At 56.7% G+C, this 14,895-nt stretch overlaps 1 protein-coding gene, 1 long non-coding RNA gene and 1 other non-coding gene across 6 annotated transcripts; 2 read left to right on the forward strand and 1 right to left on the reverse strand.

The window, feature by feature from the left end:
- The first annotated feature begins 81 nt into the window (after nucleotides 1-81).
- On the forward strand, nucleotides 82-3,046 carry LOC144455491 (uncharacterized). The gene is made up of 2 exons (XR_013484190.1): nucleotides 82-340; nucleotides 553-3,046. It is a non-coding gene; the product is annotated as an uncharacterized LOC144455491 (long non-coding RNA).
- TRNAS-GCU (transfer RNA serine (anticodon GCU)) lies at nucleotides 877-958 on the forward strand. The gene has a single exon. It is a non-coding gene; the product is annotated as a tRNA-Ser (tRNA).
- A 517-nt stretch (nucleotides 3,047-3,563) lies between the features above and the next one.
- Nucleotides 3,564-14,308, reverse strand: SLC29A2 (solute carrier family 29 member 2). Of its 4 annotated transcripts, none has more exons than XM_078148960.1 (13): nucleotides 13,772-14,302; nucleotides 13,285-13,399; nucleotides 12,970-13,051; nucleotides 12,361-12,521; nucleotides 11,938-12,122; nucleotides 10,966-11,100; nucleotides 10,591-10,688; nucleotides 9,688-9,772; nucleotides 8,089-8,201; nucleotides 7,766-7,871; nucleotides 7,311-7,396; nucleotides 6,837-7,036; nucleotides 3,564-6,115 (listed from the first exon to the last, which is right to left on the reverse strand). In XM_078148960.1, the coding sequence occupies exons 2-13, from the start codon at nucleotides 13,311-13,313 to the stop codon at nucleotides 6,004-6,006; spliced, it is 1,392 nt and encodes a 463-aa protein (XP_078005086.1). In that variant the 5' UTR covers nucleotides 13,314-13,399; nucleotides 13,772-14,302; the 3' UTR covers nucleotides 3,564-6,003. The 4 variants fall into 4 exon arrangements, with proteins under 4 accessions (XP_078005086.1, XP_020823962.1, XP_020823964.1 ...); XM_020968303.2 differs by having other exon boundaries at nucleotides 13,285-13,434; XM_020968305.2 differs by having other exon boundaries at nucleotides 11,938-12,077; nucleotides 13,285-13,434; nucleotides 13,772-14,299.
- Nucleotides 14,309-14,895: the final 587 nt, after the last annotated feature.

Consider the following 14,895-nt stretch of genomic DNA (forward strand, 5'->3'; position numbering starts at 1 on the left):
CGCCCTCTGCCCAGCAGGAGGACGCACTGCAGCCTCGCGCTGCGCCGCCGAGCGCCCCCCGCGGCGAGCCCGGGGGCGGCTGCGGCTGCTGCTGCGGCGGCTCTGGCGCACAGATACTTAGACACAAACGTACAGTGTGCCTGTAGATGCCCCGAGAGGGAGGGGGCGTGCTGCCTTGTTTGCAAAGGCAACATTTCTGGAGGGGGGACAAGGCACAGAGTGGTGGGCTTGCAAACGTGCCCTGCGCCTTCCTCCCGTCAAAAAAGAAAGGAAAGGAAGAAACAATCGTGGTCGCTGCGAGTACTGAGGGAGGGAAAAGCTGCCTTGCTTGCTGCTCCCAGTAAGTACCTCAGGCAGCGTGCTTTCCCTGTCACAAAGTCCCCCGGCTACCCTGGGAATGCAAGGAAGGGGACAAGATATCTGCAAACCCACTTTTCGGGTGGAATGTCCACTCCACTAGGGAGGGAGGGAGAGAGGGAGGACACGGTGTGCGCGATGCAAACAAATGTGGACGCGGAAGGACATTTCCTGACACCTGCTCCCCGTTTGCAGGTCCCCCCCTCGTTTGTATTCCCGCTTCAGTCCTTCCGTGGGAGGAGGGACGTGGCCACAGCCGTCCGCAGAGGCTTGCGGTGGGCGGGACGTTTCCTGGTGGCCCGCTTGTGGCTCGGGAGCCCGGGCGGGGCCGGCTGGAGGCCCCACTTTGAAAAGAAAACGCGAGCGCGGGCGCGCGGGGCGAGCTGGTGGGTCCCTCCCGGGAGCCCCTGCTCCGCCGCCCCTCCTCGCATCTGGCTGGGGCAGGGGGAGGAGGAGGCAGCACGCGCCTCGGCCGGGCGCAGGGACAAGGGGCTGCGCGGAGGAACGAGCCCGCGACGGGACGAGGTGGCCGAGTGGTTAAGGCGATGGACTGCTAATCCATTGTGCTCTGCACGCGTGGGTTCGAATCCCATCCTCGTCGTTCACCTTTTACGCCCGCCCCGCAGTCATTTTCCTTCTCGGGTTCCCGGGAAGCCCCTCGCTTGGCCCAAGCGCTGCAGGGCCTCCCCACCGTCAGGAGGGACCAAGCCCACTCCCTTTTGGTTCCTGCTTGACCTGAGCCCGGAGAAAGGAGGACCGAACCACATGAGTGACTGGTGGCTGCTTCTCTCTGTCCACCTCGTGGCCCTCCTGCCCTCGCCTCCGTGGCCCCAAGCCCCCAAGGTCAGCAGGAGGGGCTTGGGCTGGGGGGCTAGGGGCCGGCTGTTAATTTAGCAAACACCGATGAGCACTGAGTGGGCAGAGCCCTGAGATGGCCAGGGGGAGACAAAGTTGGATTAAGATGGGACTCCTGCCCTCATGGAGCTTCCAGTGGAGTAGGGATATAAAACACACACACACACACACACACACACACACACACACACACACACACTCTCACAATACATACACACACTGACATACATTCACACACACACGTGCGCGCGCACACACAGAAGCACATAAATTTATAACTAGAAGGGTCCATAGAGCTCATCCCACTTTACAGATAAGCAAACAGACCCACAGACTCACCCACTGCTTTCCAGACTCAGCACAACTTTCTTCCCCATAACCCTTCCCCATCTCGAAGCCTCCCCCAAGCTCCCTGTGTATGGAATCTGCATAGACTTACATGTACACACGTGTTCTCTCTCCCTTGGGAGGAAGGTGACACTCTTTGGGAGCAGGGATGGCTCCATTTTTTTGGTTTCTGCAGCCCGGGTGCCTGGTGTACAGTAGGCGCTTAATTAACGCTTGTCCACTCATCGAGCCTCAAGGCGGTTTTGTGCCCAGTGCCTGAAGCTGGGGCCCCAGGTTCTGGCTTCAGCTCCTGGTGAGCAGAACTTGGGTGACCCCCAAGGAAGATCTGACCCCCAGTGCATCTCTTTGGGGTGGGAGTCTGTCTCCCTTGAAGCCAAGGACAAACCCTTGCTCATTCGTGGCCGAGGAACTGAGGAAAAGAAGGGGAGCTCCTGAATTTCTTGGACCATAAGGCCAGCCAGAGACGATGCTCACCTGTCAAGTCCCTGCGAGGAGAGCTGAACACAAGAGGACACTCCCCCCACCCAGACTAGGAACAGCCAGCATTTATTAGCATCTTAACATGGGCAAAGTTCTTTACAGACGCGCCCAGCTAGTTAGTGTCTGAGGCCAAATTTGAACTCAGTAAGAGTCTTAATGCTCCGGGCCCAGCGCTCTGTGTACTGTGGCGCCCCCTAGCGGCCCCAAAGTCATATTGCCGCCTTTTTATTTGCTGTCTTTACCTAGTAGTCATTTATGGCTCCCCTCTCTGCCCCAGCCAAATGTCACAAAGACCCAAGAACAGGGTCTGGTTGATCCTAGAGTCCCAGGGGTGGGCCCACATGTGGTCCTCTAGGTCCTCAAGCGCGGCCTTTTGACTGAATCCACACTTCCCAGAACAAATCCCCTTCATAAAAGGGTTTGTTCTATAAAACTTGGACTCAGTCAGAAGGCCACACCCAAGGACCTAGAAAGCCACATGTGGCCTGGAAGCTGCAGGTTCCCCACCTGTTAGACCCACGGCTAGCAGCCCAGAGAGGCCATCTGCTCTCTCACATTTTGTACATGCAGAACCTGGCTTCAGAATTTAAGTGACTTGCCCAAGGTCACACAGCCAGTATGGGAGGCAGCCATACCCTCTGAAGCAGAGATAGGAGGCAGCTTGTACCAGTCAGCCCCTCCCCCCACCATCATTGTGACTCCGTTTCCCTTCAGACCCTGATGAAAACAGCCCAGGACTGCACCCAAAAGCCTGGGGAACAGTGATGCTTCCAGCCCCGTGTTAAATGTTCAACCTCAGAAATGGTGGGATTGTATCACTGGAAATGACATGAAAGAAGAGGCCTGACCGTTTGCTTTGCTGCTGTCCCCTAAGGACCATGGGACCTTTCCATCCATCTGTCCACATGTGTTGTCTCTCCCGTTAGAATGGAAGTTCCCTGAGGGCGGGCAGTTGGCCTTCTTAGTCAGGGCTTAACAAGGTGCTTGGCACTTTCAAGTGCTTAAATGCTTAGTCATTCATTCAAGTGTCTGACGGGGGATTCTCAGCCAGCTCTTCCTGCCTCCAGGCCAGACTTCTGTCCACAGCACCAACACCACCTTCGGGCTTCATTTTTGTGCTTTTCCTTGCCATATTTGAATTTTCCAGGACCCGGCCTCCAGGTCAGAAGGGCTGGCATCTGCCTTGGCCTGGTGAGGCCACGCACCGCTAAGCCAGAGATCCTTCCCCGCCCCCCCACCCCTCCCCCCACCAGGCCCCTGGCTTACTACAGACCCAGCAGGCATGTCTTCCTTACACTTCATTAGGGTGGGGCTGCCATTTACTTCCTCTCTGTCTCCTCTCTTTGCCCACAGAGGGGACTCCATGAGGGAAGCCTAGCTGAGAATCAGTTTAGCCCATGTTGAGGGCATTGGGTGTCCAACACAGGGCCTTGACTGGACAGAGCCAGGCTCAAGCCCAGGGCCAGAGGTTGCGCCAAGGAGTGGGGCAGCTCTGTCCAAGAAGAGGCACAAATAGCCAGACATGATGTAAAAAGTAAACCATTTATTGCCCACACCAAACATCATTTCTCTCCAGAAGTTCTGGGGTAGCTGACCTGGGGCTCCTTGGGGGAAAAGAAGGGGGGAAGCCCAGCCTGGGGTATAGACTCCCCAATCACATGGGGGCCATCAAAATCAGAGTCCAAGCTGCCTTTTCTCATTTGTGGGGTAAACTGAGGACCAGAGAGGGACATCACTTATTCGAGGCTAAAAGCTAAAATTTCCCCTCCCCTGGTATGTTCCATTCCCCTGGCCCCCCAGAAAGCCTCCCTCAGCCTCCAAGCCTCCACCCCAGCTATGGCCTTCCCTTCCAGATGACCAAGCCCACCATTCCCAGACTGACCCTGGGCCCCTGTGTCCACACTGTTAGAAGTACTTTTCTGATGGAGCGAGGGCCCTCCACCTCTCCTTCCTTCTCTGCTCTGTCCTTCATGTCTGTTACTGTTCTGCTTTACTGGAGGGCAGACCCTGTGCTTGCAGTCCCCAGTGTGGAGCACCAGGCACCAGGTGCCTCTTAACCACTGTCACGTTGGAGCTTTTGTGGAGGGGATCCTACCTTCCTTCTAGATTGTGAGCTCCCTGAGGGCAGGAGCTGGGTGAGCCCCCTGGCAGCCAGCACATGGGAAAGGGCCCAGCTCCTACTGTGTGATGGGCCTCCTAGTCTATTCTTCCCTATGGGTGGATCTGGTCATCCCTTCTTAGCTGGCCTTCCTTACCTTCCTATTCTGTTACATGCCAATGCCCCTGTCCAGGGTCCTTCCTGATCCCCAGCTGCCCAGCTCAGCCAACACTCTGGCCCTCTCTGATGCACTAGCGCTAGCTTCATCTTGCATATATCCTATATTATCTGTGAACATGCTGTTTACCCCAGATTGGTTATCTGTGCTTGTGTCTTAATTCCCCCAACAGGACTATAAAACCCCCAAGTGCAGGGGCTTGTTTTCTTTAAACTTTGTGTTTCCTTCATGCATATACTAGGTGCTTGATAAATGTTTGCTAATTGAATGGAATGCTGCTCTCTGAGGAGCTGAACTCCCCATTTTTCTCCCATACCCACTCTGAACTACAGTTTCTTCATCTGTCAAATGGGGACAATGCCTGCCTCACCCAGAAGTGGAGAGGCTGTTCTGAGATGCTAGCAGAAGTGCCTTGAGAGAAGGTAAAAACTCTCTGTGTAAGTGTAAGTGTAAGAGAGCTTGCAATGAGCTCCTGCTCAGCTGCTGACTTCTCAGGCCACAGCCTGGCAAAGGTAAGGCACCTCCTGCAGAAAAAGGGAACTGGTTCTGGCAGGCATGACAGCACCGACTAGAAGGCCTGACTGACTTCCAGAAGCTTCTCCAGATCCCAGGGCCAGGGAGGCAGCCTTGTGTACTGGGCAGCAGCAGGAGCAAGGCGACCAGGGTGCCAGGGCCTAGCACAGGGGGGCGATAGGGCTTCTGGACAATCATGGCTGCTTTTTCCCTGAGTCACTGGCAAAGCTCCAACCCTACCAGTCTCTGGCACTCTGTCCCCAGTGTGCGCTGATCTTTCCCTGCCGAATGGAAGCTCCTTGAGGACAGGCTCTGGGCCCAGCACAGGGCCTGGCACATCGGAGGCCCTTATGGCTTGCAGATTGAGTTACCCCTTCCCTTCCCAGGAGTGATGGAGCAATGAGGACTTCCTGGAGCAGGCCCTGAAACCCTGAAGTGGGGCCTCGGAGCTCACCCCTGAGCTCAGGGTCTGAGGTGGTGACCACACCAGTCACTAACTCAGCTCCCAGCAGCAGCTAGCAAGGCTCACCTTTGGCATAGACCTCACTGGTAATGCTTCTATGGGAAAGGAAGGTATTCAGGGCAAAACTTGGCATTACTTCCTCCCCTCTCTACCTACAGGCTCACTTTACCAAAGGGAAGATCCCCAGTGAAATTCCCAACTTCCCCCAGGGCTTGACCTAGGAGCTCCCTACAATGATGTGTCTAACAATGTCCAAGGCAAGGGGCTCCCCAACAGAAACCTGGAGCTTCCCCAGGTCATCTGGTCCATCCCCCTGCCTCCAGGGCAGGTCAGCACCTAAACCACCAGTCAGATAGCCCCTTTTGAGAGCTATTGGAGGGTTGCCCAGGACCAGGAAAAGCTGGGGGTCTTTCATTCCCCTTAACAGCCTATTAAAAGTCTGCCAAGTGACAGCCCTTTCTTGGCAGGCAAGCGAGGGAGGCCATTGGCTGGTAACAGCTCCCTCCCAAGAAGCCATCAGGTGTGGAGGACAGGTGTTGAGATCCCTCCATGGAGTCTGCCTGTCCTCACAGCCTGCTTCTTGTTCCTCAGTTGCCCATCTAGGACCTGTTCCACATTCTCAGCTCTCTCCTCTCCCAAGTCCCAAACCTCACAGCCCCTGGAAGGCTCCCAGCCCCATCCAAGCAGGGCAAGGAAGGAAATGGGGCTGTCTCACAGCAGGGATTTGAAGAGGAAGGAGAGAGAGGCCCCGCAGGAGAGCCCTAGGGCCAGGAAGAAAGTCATCAGAGCTCCAGCCGCTTCACTCTCATGGGGCAGGACCTGCCTGCAAAGGAGGGGGAGATCAGCTGTCAGAGGACGGGCCCAGCTCCCTGCACTCCCCACACATGGGCGTTCCTTGGCTCCGGGGCCCAGTATCTCCCCAGACCAGGCACTAGCCTTCCCTCCAGTGGAGGTGGACAGCACAGAGATCCAGGCTCTCTTCTATGCCTGATGCCCTGGGTCCTTTCTAGCTCTGGCATTCTGGGGTGTGCAATGCCTTCAGGCCTCTGAGGAAATGCTCCTAGCTGTTCACTCAGGGTCATTCATTCCTCTGCTCCCCAAGCAGAGTTGGACAATCCCTTGTGTCTCCTCTGTCCTGGGGTCAAGTCCATTTCTCAGCCCTCTCACTGAAAGGTAGGCCCTGGCCTTGGACCAGGCTGCTCGCCTTTCAACCAGCAGGCCCCTAAGGCAACCTTCCCAAAGGCAGGCCTCCCCATCAGTGAGGCTAGCAAGATTTGGCTAAGTGCACCTTGACCTCAGGGAGGCTGGTGCCACCCCCTCTCCCAGCAAGAACTTCCTCATGCTACAGCTGGAAGGGCCCTCAGGGATCACCAGTGGCCAGGAAGGGTAAGGACCTTTCCCAAAGTCATCTAGCTGGTTAGTGACCAGTCTGGGACTCCCACTAGGCTTGGACAACCTTCTCAGTCCAGTGGTCTTTCCACTGGAGGAGTGCCCAGTGAGGAGCTTTTCTCTGCCCTGCCATCTCCCCACATCCCCACGCTCACCTGGGCGCCAGGCACATGGTGAGAGACACCAAGTAGCCATTGGAGAGTGCAAAAAGCAGCATGAAAGTGATGAAGCAGGCATCCTGCGGGAAGAGGACGGGCAGGTGGGACCGCTCGGGCACGTGGCACAGCATGAAGAGGGGAACAAACAGAAAACGCAGGCAGGCCAGCAGCGGCAACAGGCGGCCATCCTGGTCCGGCTGGGGGCCAAGAGCAGCAGAGCGCACCCTTGGTCACCTCCATCATCCCAGCCAGACACCTCCCGCCAGGCCTTCCCTGGGGCACAAGCACAGGAATCCCAGAGGAAAGGCACAGAGACATTAGGCTCTCTGGGACGATCAAGGCCGAGCCCCTCACTTTACAGATGGGGAGACAGAGAGTGGAAGGTCCCACTTGGTTCCCAGACAGCCGGGGTGGGGGGATTGTCAGCCTAAGGTCTTTTGCCCTCTCCTCCCATGGGCTTGGGATGCTCACCCACAGGAAGTAGGAGGTCATACTTCTTCCCAACCAGTCCATGGTATTGAAGAGCAGAAAACAGCAGATGGGGTTAAAGAACTGGCCTGAGGAGGGGAGAGGAGGACCCAGAGGCTCAGGGGAGAAGAAGGGCCTCACCCAGCTGCTCTTAAGTCTCATGGATCGGGGAATCCTAGATCCAAGGATAGAAGGGAACTTTCCATTTGACAGATGAGCACACTGAAGCCCAGGCAGGGGAATGACTTGGACAGGGTCACCCAGCTGGTGTCTGGGATGGGGAAGCCAGGCCTTCCAGACTCTGGGACAACCCTCTGCCCACTGGGCAGCTCTGCCTCCCAGACCCGTGCCCCAGGTTTTGAGACTGGCTCTCCCTGCCTTCCCTAGTCCCCCGCTGTGTGCCCTCTTCACCCATTCAAGGTCCCCTCCTTGGCCTCAGCTGCCACCCTGACACTCACTCCACTTTCCAGGGCCCCTGGAGCTGGTCACCATGGCAGTAATGGCCGGGAAGACAGACAGGGTGACGGTGAACACCAACACGATGCACAGAGCCATCACCCAGATCTGCAAAGCAAGAGAGTCTGGGTCTGGAGGGCTTGGGGGAGGGGAGGCAGCAAAGCCCCTACCCCCACCCACAGACACCCACTCAGGGAGGAAGGCCAGGCAGTGACAGACCATAGCCACCTGGGAGCCTCAGGTCAAGCCAGACCTGGCTAAAGAAAGGGGAGGGGGAGCAGAAGTCCCAGAGGTGCCTCCTCTCAGATTGGGGTGTGGAGCAAACCTTTCTGAGGACGACCAAGACTGAAGCCTTCTCAAGCTTGGGCTCCTTCTCTGGCTCCATCTCTAGGGCCAGCCTGGCTTTTTGGGGACTCCCGGCAAAACCATTCTTCTCATCTGGGGAAGAGGAGGTGAGTCAGGCTAAAGCGTCAGTCAAACTCCCTTCCAGCCACATAAGGAACAGGCAGAGAAGGCCGGCTCCAAGGAGCGTAGCCCAAAAGGCGTCTTCCAGGCCGCCAGTCCCACGTCACCAGTTGGCCGATGGATGTTACAAAGAGGATGTCCCAGAGACATCTCAGACTCATTCCAGACCGAACTCCCTGCTTCCCTCCCCAGTCCCCTTTCTCCAAACTTTCGTGCTTCTGCCGAAGGCACAAACATCCTATCAGGTTGTCAGGTTTGGAGTCGGGGCACTGCCCGGCCTTGTCACGCTCCCTCACCTGGGTACTTTTGTACCATCTCTTGTATCTTGTCCCCCTTTCCCTCCTACAATTCAGGCCTATGGCCTCCAGCGCAGGCTATGCCAATGGCCCCTTCACTGATCCCCCTGCCATGTCCAGCTTGTATTCTTTGCTTGGGGATATAGTTCGACTCTGGCGATCTGGGTTCAAGTGCCATCCATGAGCAAGTCCCCTTAAACTCCGTAGGCCCTAATTTCCTCATCTTTTAAATTAGAGGGTTGGACTCTATGGTAGGGGAGGTCCCCTCCAGCTTGGACAGTCCCTGAGCCTGTGCTAGCCTGAATTTCTATCCGGTGGATCTGTGGAGAATGAATAACAGTGATATCCCACACTGATATAAAGCTCTGCAAAGTCCTTCACACCCCTACCCTTCGGGCCTCTTAACAGCCTGGTGAGGCAGGTGCTGCTATATTCTCCGTTTTACAGATGAGGAAACTGAGTCTGAGAGAGGTTAAGTGACTTGCCCAGGGTCATACAACTAGTAAGCCTCAGGGCAGGATTCCAACCTGGCGACAACAGTTGGGTCATTCCAAGCCACTTTGAGGAAGGTGCTTTGGAAGTAGCCAGGGATGTCCAGACCGGAACACCATACAGTATTGTTTGCCTCGTGGACAGGAACCCTTCCCTTCCCTTCCCTCCCCTCAAAATGTAGCTGAGAAAAGAGGATTTATGCACTAAAGCATAACCCGGGACAGCAGACGGGGTGAAGAGGGCCAAATGAGGACGAGTAATGATAAATTACAGGAATTAGACCGTGTTAGTAATATATTAATTTCATGTAATTAATGTGTTATAGTTATTAATATTGTATTGTTTATATTATTGTAACAATAATATTATTATATTTATAATGATAGACCTCTTAGACACCCCCGTGAGGGAGGCAGTGATGAAATTCTTATTAACTCCATTTCACAGAAGTGGCCACTGAGGCCCAGAGGGAGGAAGGCTCACACAGCCAGTAAGTGCATCTCCAGGGCTCTCAAGTCCAGGGTCAGAGCTCTTTCCTCTAAGCATCCCAGGCATTCCCAGGTAGCTGAGAAGTACACAGTGGGCTGGGAAGGCGGACTTCTGGACTGAGAGGGCCCTCCTGTGCCCCACTCCCACCTCCCCCTGCCATCCTCAACCGTGCGCCGGCTCACCAGCTTGGAGCAGCTCGGCCCTGGTCTCCAACTCATAGGCCTGCGGGTGGGACACCTTCTTGTCCAGGTAGTAGCGGGCAAACTCCTGTAGCAACACAGAGGCAACCAGGCCTTTGTGAAGGGCATGAGACTCCGCTCCACAATGGGATGGCCTGTCCTCAGGGAATTTACAATCTAGTAATCTAGGGACCCGGAGACAACTCCAAAAGCCAGTCTCCTCATTGGGTCAAGCTTGGCCCTAGGGTTGGAAGGGACCCCCAGAGCCAGCCATGAGATCATGAGAGGCCAAGGAAGAGACTGAGGCTCAGAGTGGAGAAGAGTCCAGAGAGGTCATGACCTAAAACAATAGAATCATAGAGCTAGGCCAGGAGAGGACCCAGAGGTCACGGATTCCAGCCCTCTCCATTTAAGAGGGGGAAACTAGGGCCAGGAAGTGAAGGGACTCGTCCGTCCAAGGTCACACAATAAGTAAGTTCCAGAGGGGAGATTCGGACCCAGGTCCCCAACTCTAAAACCAGGATCCTTCTTTCCACTGTACCCCAGTCTCCCTCTAAATGTGAAAGACTGAAGGAAAAGGGGATGAGTAGGGTCCCTCTGGCTGGTTCAGAAACCAGAACTGCAGGGCCTGCCTCCACCTTTACTTTGTGTCTCTAACAGGGGCTCACCCTCCTTCAAGAGACGGCATGCTGCTGGGGGAGGGGACCCCCACTTCCTGACTCCACCTGCTCTGGACCCCCCAAGCCAGAGCCCCTGCAGCCCCTCCTCAGAGCAAGAGAAGCCAGGCTTGACTTCCCTGCCCTGCCCTCGGCCCCCCCAGGTCAGGAGGTAGCTAAGCTGCAGTTGGCCCAGGGGTGCGGCTTCACAGGCTTCCGGCAGAGGACCTGGACAGGTATGTTGGCTCACCAAGTGGGACAGGGACAGGTAGCAGGCAATGGAGACAAGGGTTCCCACACACGGGGTGATAAAGTATCCGAGGGCTGAAGTCTGGGCATCCACTCCACCTACAATGGGAATGGGAACTGAGAGCCCAGCCCAGAAAGCCTTGCCCCAGCCCCTGGCTCTCTAAGGAGCTCTGCTCCCGTCCTAGAGCCTTGCAGAGCTGTGACTCCCAGCCCCTGGCTCCCAAGACTCCCAGCTCCCAGCCAAGCCAACTCTCATCTTGTTGCATTTTCTCCACCCACTACCCTGAACCCAGAAGTTCCAGCTCAGTCTCCAGCTCTCCCTTCCCAATACCCAGCCTCCTTCCCAACCAGAGCCCAACTTTGTGCCCACACTCACTGGCCATGGACATCAGCATAGCAAGAGCAGCAAAGGTCCCTGCTAAGCCTTGGCCGCTGAGGAAAAGAGTGCTGTAGGTAGGGGGCATGGCCCCCAGCTGCCCAAAGAGGCTGCCCTGGAGGATGGCGCAGAAAGCTGGGGGGAAAGCCAAACCATGGTCCTCACTGGGCATTGCCCCTGAGGGAGCAGAGCAGTGAGTGCCCTGGCAAGGGGAGAGGCTGGAGTGGCCAAGAGCCTGGGGGCGAGCTCCTGTTCTTCTGGGAGGGGTCCTGTGGCCAGGGTTCAAAGTCCATGGTAAACTCTGTAATGCTTTCTGCACAGGACAGAAGTAGCTGCCCAGATACTCTTTTCGAGGGGACCTAGCAGTGTCTGCCCAGGCCTTAGAACCTTCAGGAATTCACTTTCCTCCTCCAGGAAATGGGGATGACAAATCAGTTTCTTCCTCTTTAAATGAAAGATCCCAGCACAGCTCTGAAATTCCAGGTTCTAAGGACCATTCCAGATCTGGCATTCCATGTTCTATGCTCCCCCCACCTCTGACATTCTAAGGTCCTTCCCAGTCCTGACATTCTAGGTGTGGTTCTATGTTCTAAGGTTCCTTCAAGTGTTGCCCTTCTAGGTTTGGTTCTAGGTTCTAAAGTCCACCTCAGTGCTGAAATTCTAGGTTCTTTGTTCTAAGGACCATCCAAGCTCTGGCATTCCCTGTTCTATGTTCAAGGTTATCTCCCAAAGCCTGGTATTCTATGCTCTATGTCCCCTCCCAACCCTGCCATTCTAGGTGTGGTTCTAGGTCCTAAGGATGCTCCCAGCTCTGATGTTCCATATTCTAATGACCCTCCAAGTTCTGACGTTATCTTTGTTCTGTACTCCCTAACGCTGATGTTGCACGGTTGCAGGACTGTCTTAATCTGAATCCCCAGGGGGAGGCAGGACTTCAGTGGAGAGGGCTCAAACAGCACTCATGTCACTCACAGTTGATGAACCAGATGGAGGCCATGGTGATAGAGAAGAAGAGCTCAGGGCTCATGTCCACTTTGACCAGTGCAGCAGTCAGGACGAAGAGCATCAGAATGCCCAGGAGGCTGCCGAGGATGCGCACCATCTCTGGGATACTGTGCATGACCAGAAATAGCTGGGTGCCACTAAGAAAGAGCCAGCTTTGGAGAGGATAAGGAAGTGGCTGAGAAGCAGTGTGCATGGCTGGGTGGGGCTGACTGAGGAGGAAGTGGCAGAGAAATAGTGTGCATGGCTGGGTGGAACTGACAGAGACCTTATGTAGCTGTCTTTAAGGATCATGGCTGAGGGGGCGATGGCTAAAGGGACATAGTAGGGGTGAAGTGAAGGAGTAAGTGTACATGGGGTGGGGTTGAGGCTCCCCAGGGATGTGGAGCTCACCACTGGTAAAAGAAAGAGTTGAGGAGAGTGAAGAGTAGTAGAGGCAGCTGGGACAGGAGGGTCATCCAGTTGTTGAAGTTAAATGCATCCCCAGGGCTTGTGATGTTGGCATCACAGGGCTCCCCTGTGACATTGACCACGGCTAGACGAGCCTGAAAGTACTGAGAGGGGATAGAGAAAGAAGCCAGGGTCACCTCCTGCATAAAGTCTCAGGAATGGCCAGATGGTGACCTGGCCAGTCTGCAACCAGGAGCCAGACCTCAGTTAGAACATGACCAGAGCCTGAAAGAATCCCAGAAGGGCTTAAAGAACCAGAGAAGCCCGGGGCCACAATGTGGTGTAGACTGAGGATTAGGAGCTTTCTATCAGTGTGACCGTGGACAAGTCTCTATCCTCCATGGGCCTTAGTTTTCCTTGCTGTAAAATAGGACGGTTGGCATAGATGGCCCCTGAGGTCCCTTGGGAGCCTTAAATCTACGATGTCATGAATATGAATACAGAAGCATTACCCACATCCCACCTCCTCGGGGTCTCTGAGATCCTCCCCCCCATCCCGGCCTTCTCTCTTGGCCTTGTCCGTCTGTCTGTCGGTTAGGCGGTTACTCTTACCGGAATGGCAGTGATAAAGAAGTTCCAGGGCAGCAAGGTCCCCAAACCAAGAATAAAGAAGCTGGTCCCGACCAGGTGGTAGCTGTGGGGACCGGGGTGGGTGGGGGAGGGGGGAGTCAGAAACCCGGAGCATCCCCCAACCCCCTCGGTAAGAGTGTGAACTACAACTGCCAGCGTTCCCTCGACACTGGCCTGGACAGCCCAGGGCTCGGGGCTGATGGGGGTTGTAGTCCGCACCCCGCCACCCCGCCCCGGGTTGAGGACTTTCGGTCTTTCCCCAGGGTGTCGGCGCCCTGCGCCCGGTGCCTGACTCACCTGTCCTCTGGGGCGTCTCCTCTGGCCATGGTTGGATTTGGGTTCAAGGGTCCAAGTCAGAGGGAGGGCGTAGATGCTGGAACCGGGATGGAGCAGATCTGGGCAGGAGGCGCGCCTGGAAAGGAGCCCACGTCGCAGCAGAGGCGGGGTCTGGAGCCGGACACCACGGGGGATGAGGGAACCAGGCAAGGCTCTCCGCCCCCCCCCCGCCCCGGCTGCTCAGCCCAGGCTGCGCTCCGCCCCGCCTGGGTGGAGGGAGCTGGCGCGGGGCTGTTGGGGGTGGGGAGCAGCTCATACCTCTCTCTGGCCGGGTGTTTGCAGCCCACCCCCAAGGCCGCCCCGCTGATCCCGCCGCCCCAGCCTCCAGGACCCCGGCGTCACAGCCCCAGGCTGTGTCCCCCTGCAGCATCTCTCGCACTCACCTGGCTCTCCCCCCCCCCGCCCCCAGCCGGGACCCGGGCACCTCCTCCTAGTAGCCGCGGCTCACCTGTGTCCCCCGCGGGGCCGGAGGACACCGGGCCCCGGGCGGGACGGCCAAGGACAGCGGGGACAAGGTGGCAGCTGCCAAGCTGCTGAGACTGCGGCCTCCCTCGGCCCGAGCCGCGGGGGGGGGGGGGGCACGTGACGTTGGTCCCCTTCTGCTCCCCGGCCCACCGAGCCCGCCTCCCGCGGCCGCCCGTCAGCAGAGCTGAAAGATGCTCGGGTGGACAGCTCCCAGCCCCACAGCGCTGCTCGCCCCCTTGCCCCACGCGGCCTCTGGTGGGGTCCTGGTATCCTGGCCCCAGGCGTGACCGGGAGGGGCCGGGCCGGCTCCACTAGCAGAAAAAGTTAAAATCCTCTTTGTTTCCCGCTTGGAAGCTATCTCCCCACTGCGGTGGGGATGAGGAAGTGAGCCCGGGCTCCTGGGGATTTTTGAAAACCCTTTGCCATCTGGTTCACGCCTGCCTTCAGAGGCTGGTTTCACATTAGCCAACTCTGCCCACCACACACTCAACACCAGTCATAGCGGCCTACTGGCTGCTCCCGACGCAGCATTCCATCTCTGCACGGGCTGTCCCCGTGCCTGGGGCTCTCCCTCTCACCAATGCCTCTGGGAGCCTCCAACTCCCTTCGAGGTTCAAAACCAGGACCAGCTCCTGCGGGAAACCTTTGCTGACCCCCCCCCCCAGAGGTTAGCGCCCCCCCCCCCATCACCGCCAGCTCCGGTTAATAAATCCTGTACTTACTGATATGTAAATAAATCTATTTGTACCCCCCCCCCACCAACCTGTTTGCAGCCCTGCCCCTGCAGCTATCAAGGAGGGAAGAAATCTTTGTGGAGAAGACACTAACCTTCCTTATCAGCAGCAACTGCTGACCGACTGCCACAAACAGATAAACCCGGGGAACGTCAGGGAACAAATATTTATTGTATCTGCTATGTGCCAGGCACGGTGCTAAGCGCTTTACCAATCTCTTTTGAGCCCTGGGAGTGGCAGACCCGCCCCCCTCCGGTCCAGCTTCTAGCCCAGCCCTCGAAGACGTCTGCAGGTGGGCAGCTCCTACGGAGAACGGGGCAACCAGCCCCACCAACTGCCAATCAACGACCACCCACCGGGCAGGCAAGCCAAC

Source organism: Phascolarctos cinereus, unplaced genomic scaffold (assembly GCF_003287225.1).
Source record: "Phascolarctos cinereus isolate Bilbo 61053 unplaced genomic scaffold, phaCin_HiC Scaffold_9;HRSCAF=440, whole genome shotgun sequence".
Taxonomy (NCBI): domain Eukaryota; kingdom Metazoa; phylum Chordata; class Mammalia; order Diprotodontia; family Phascolarctidae; genus Phascolarctos; species Phascolarctos cinereus.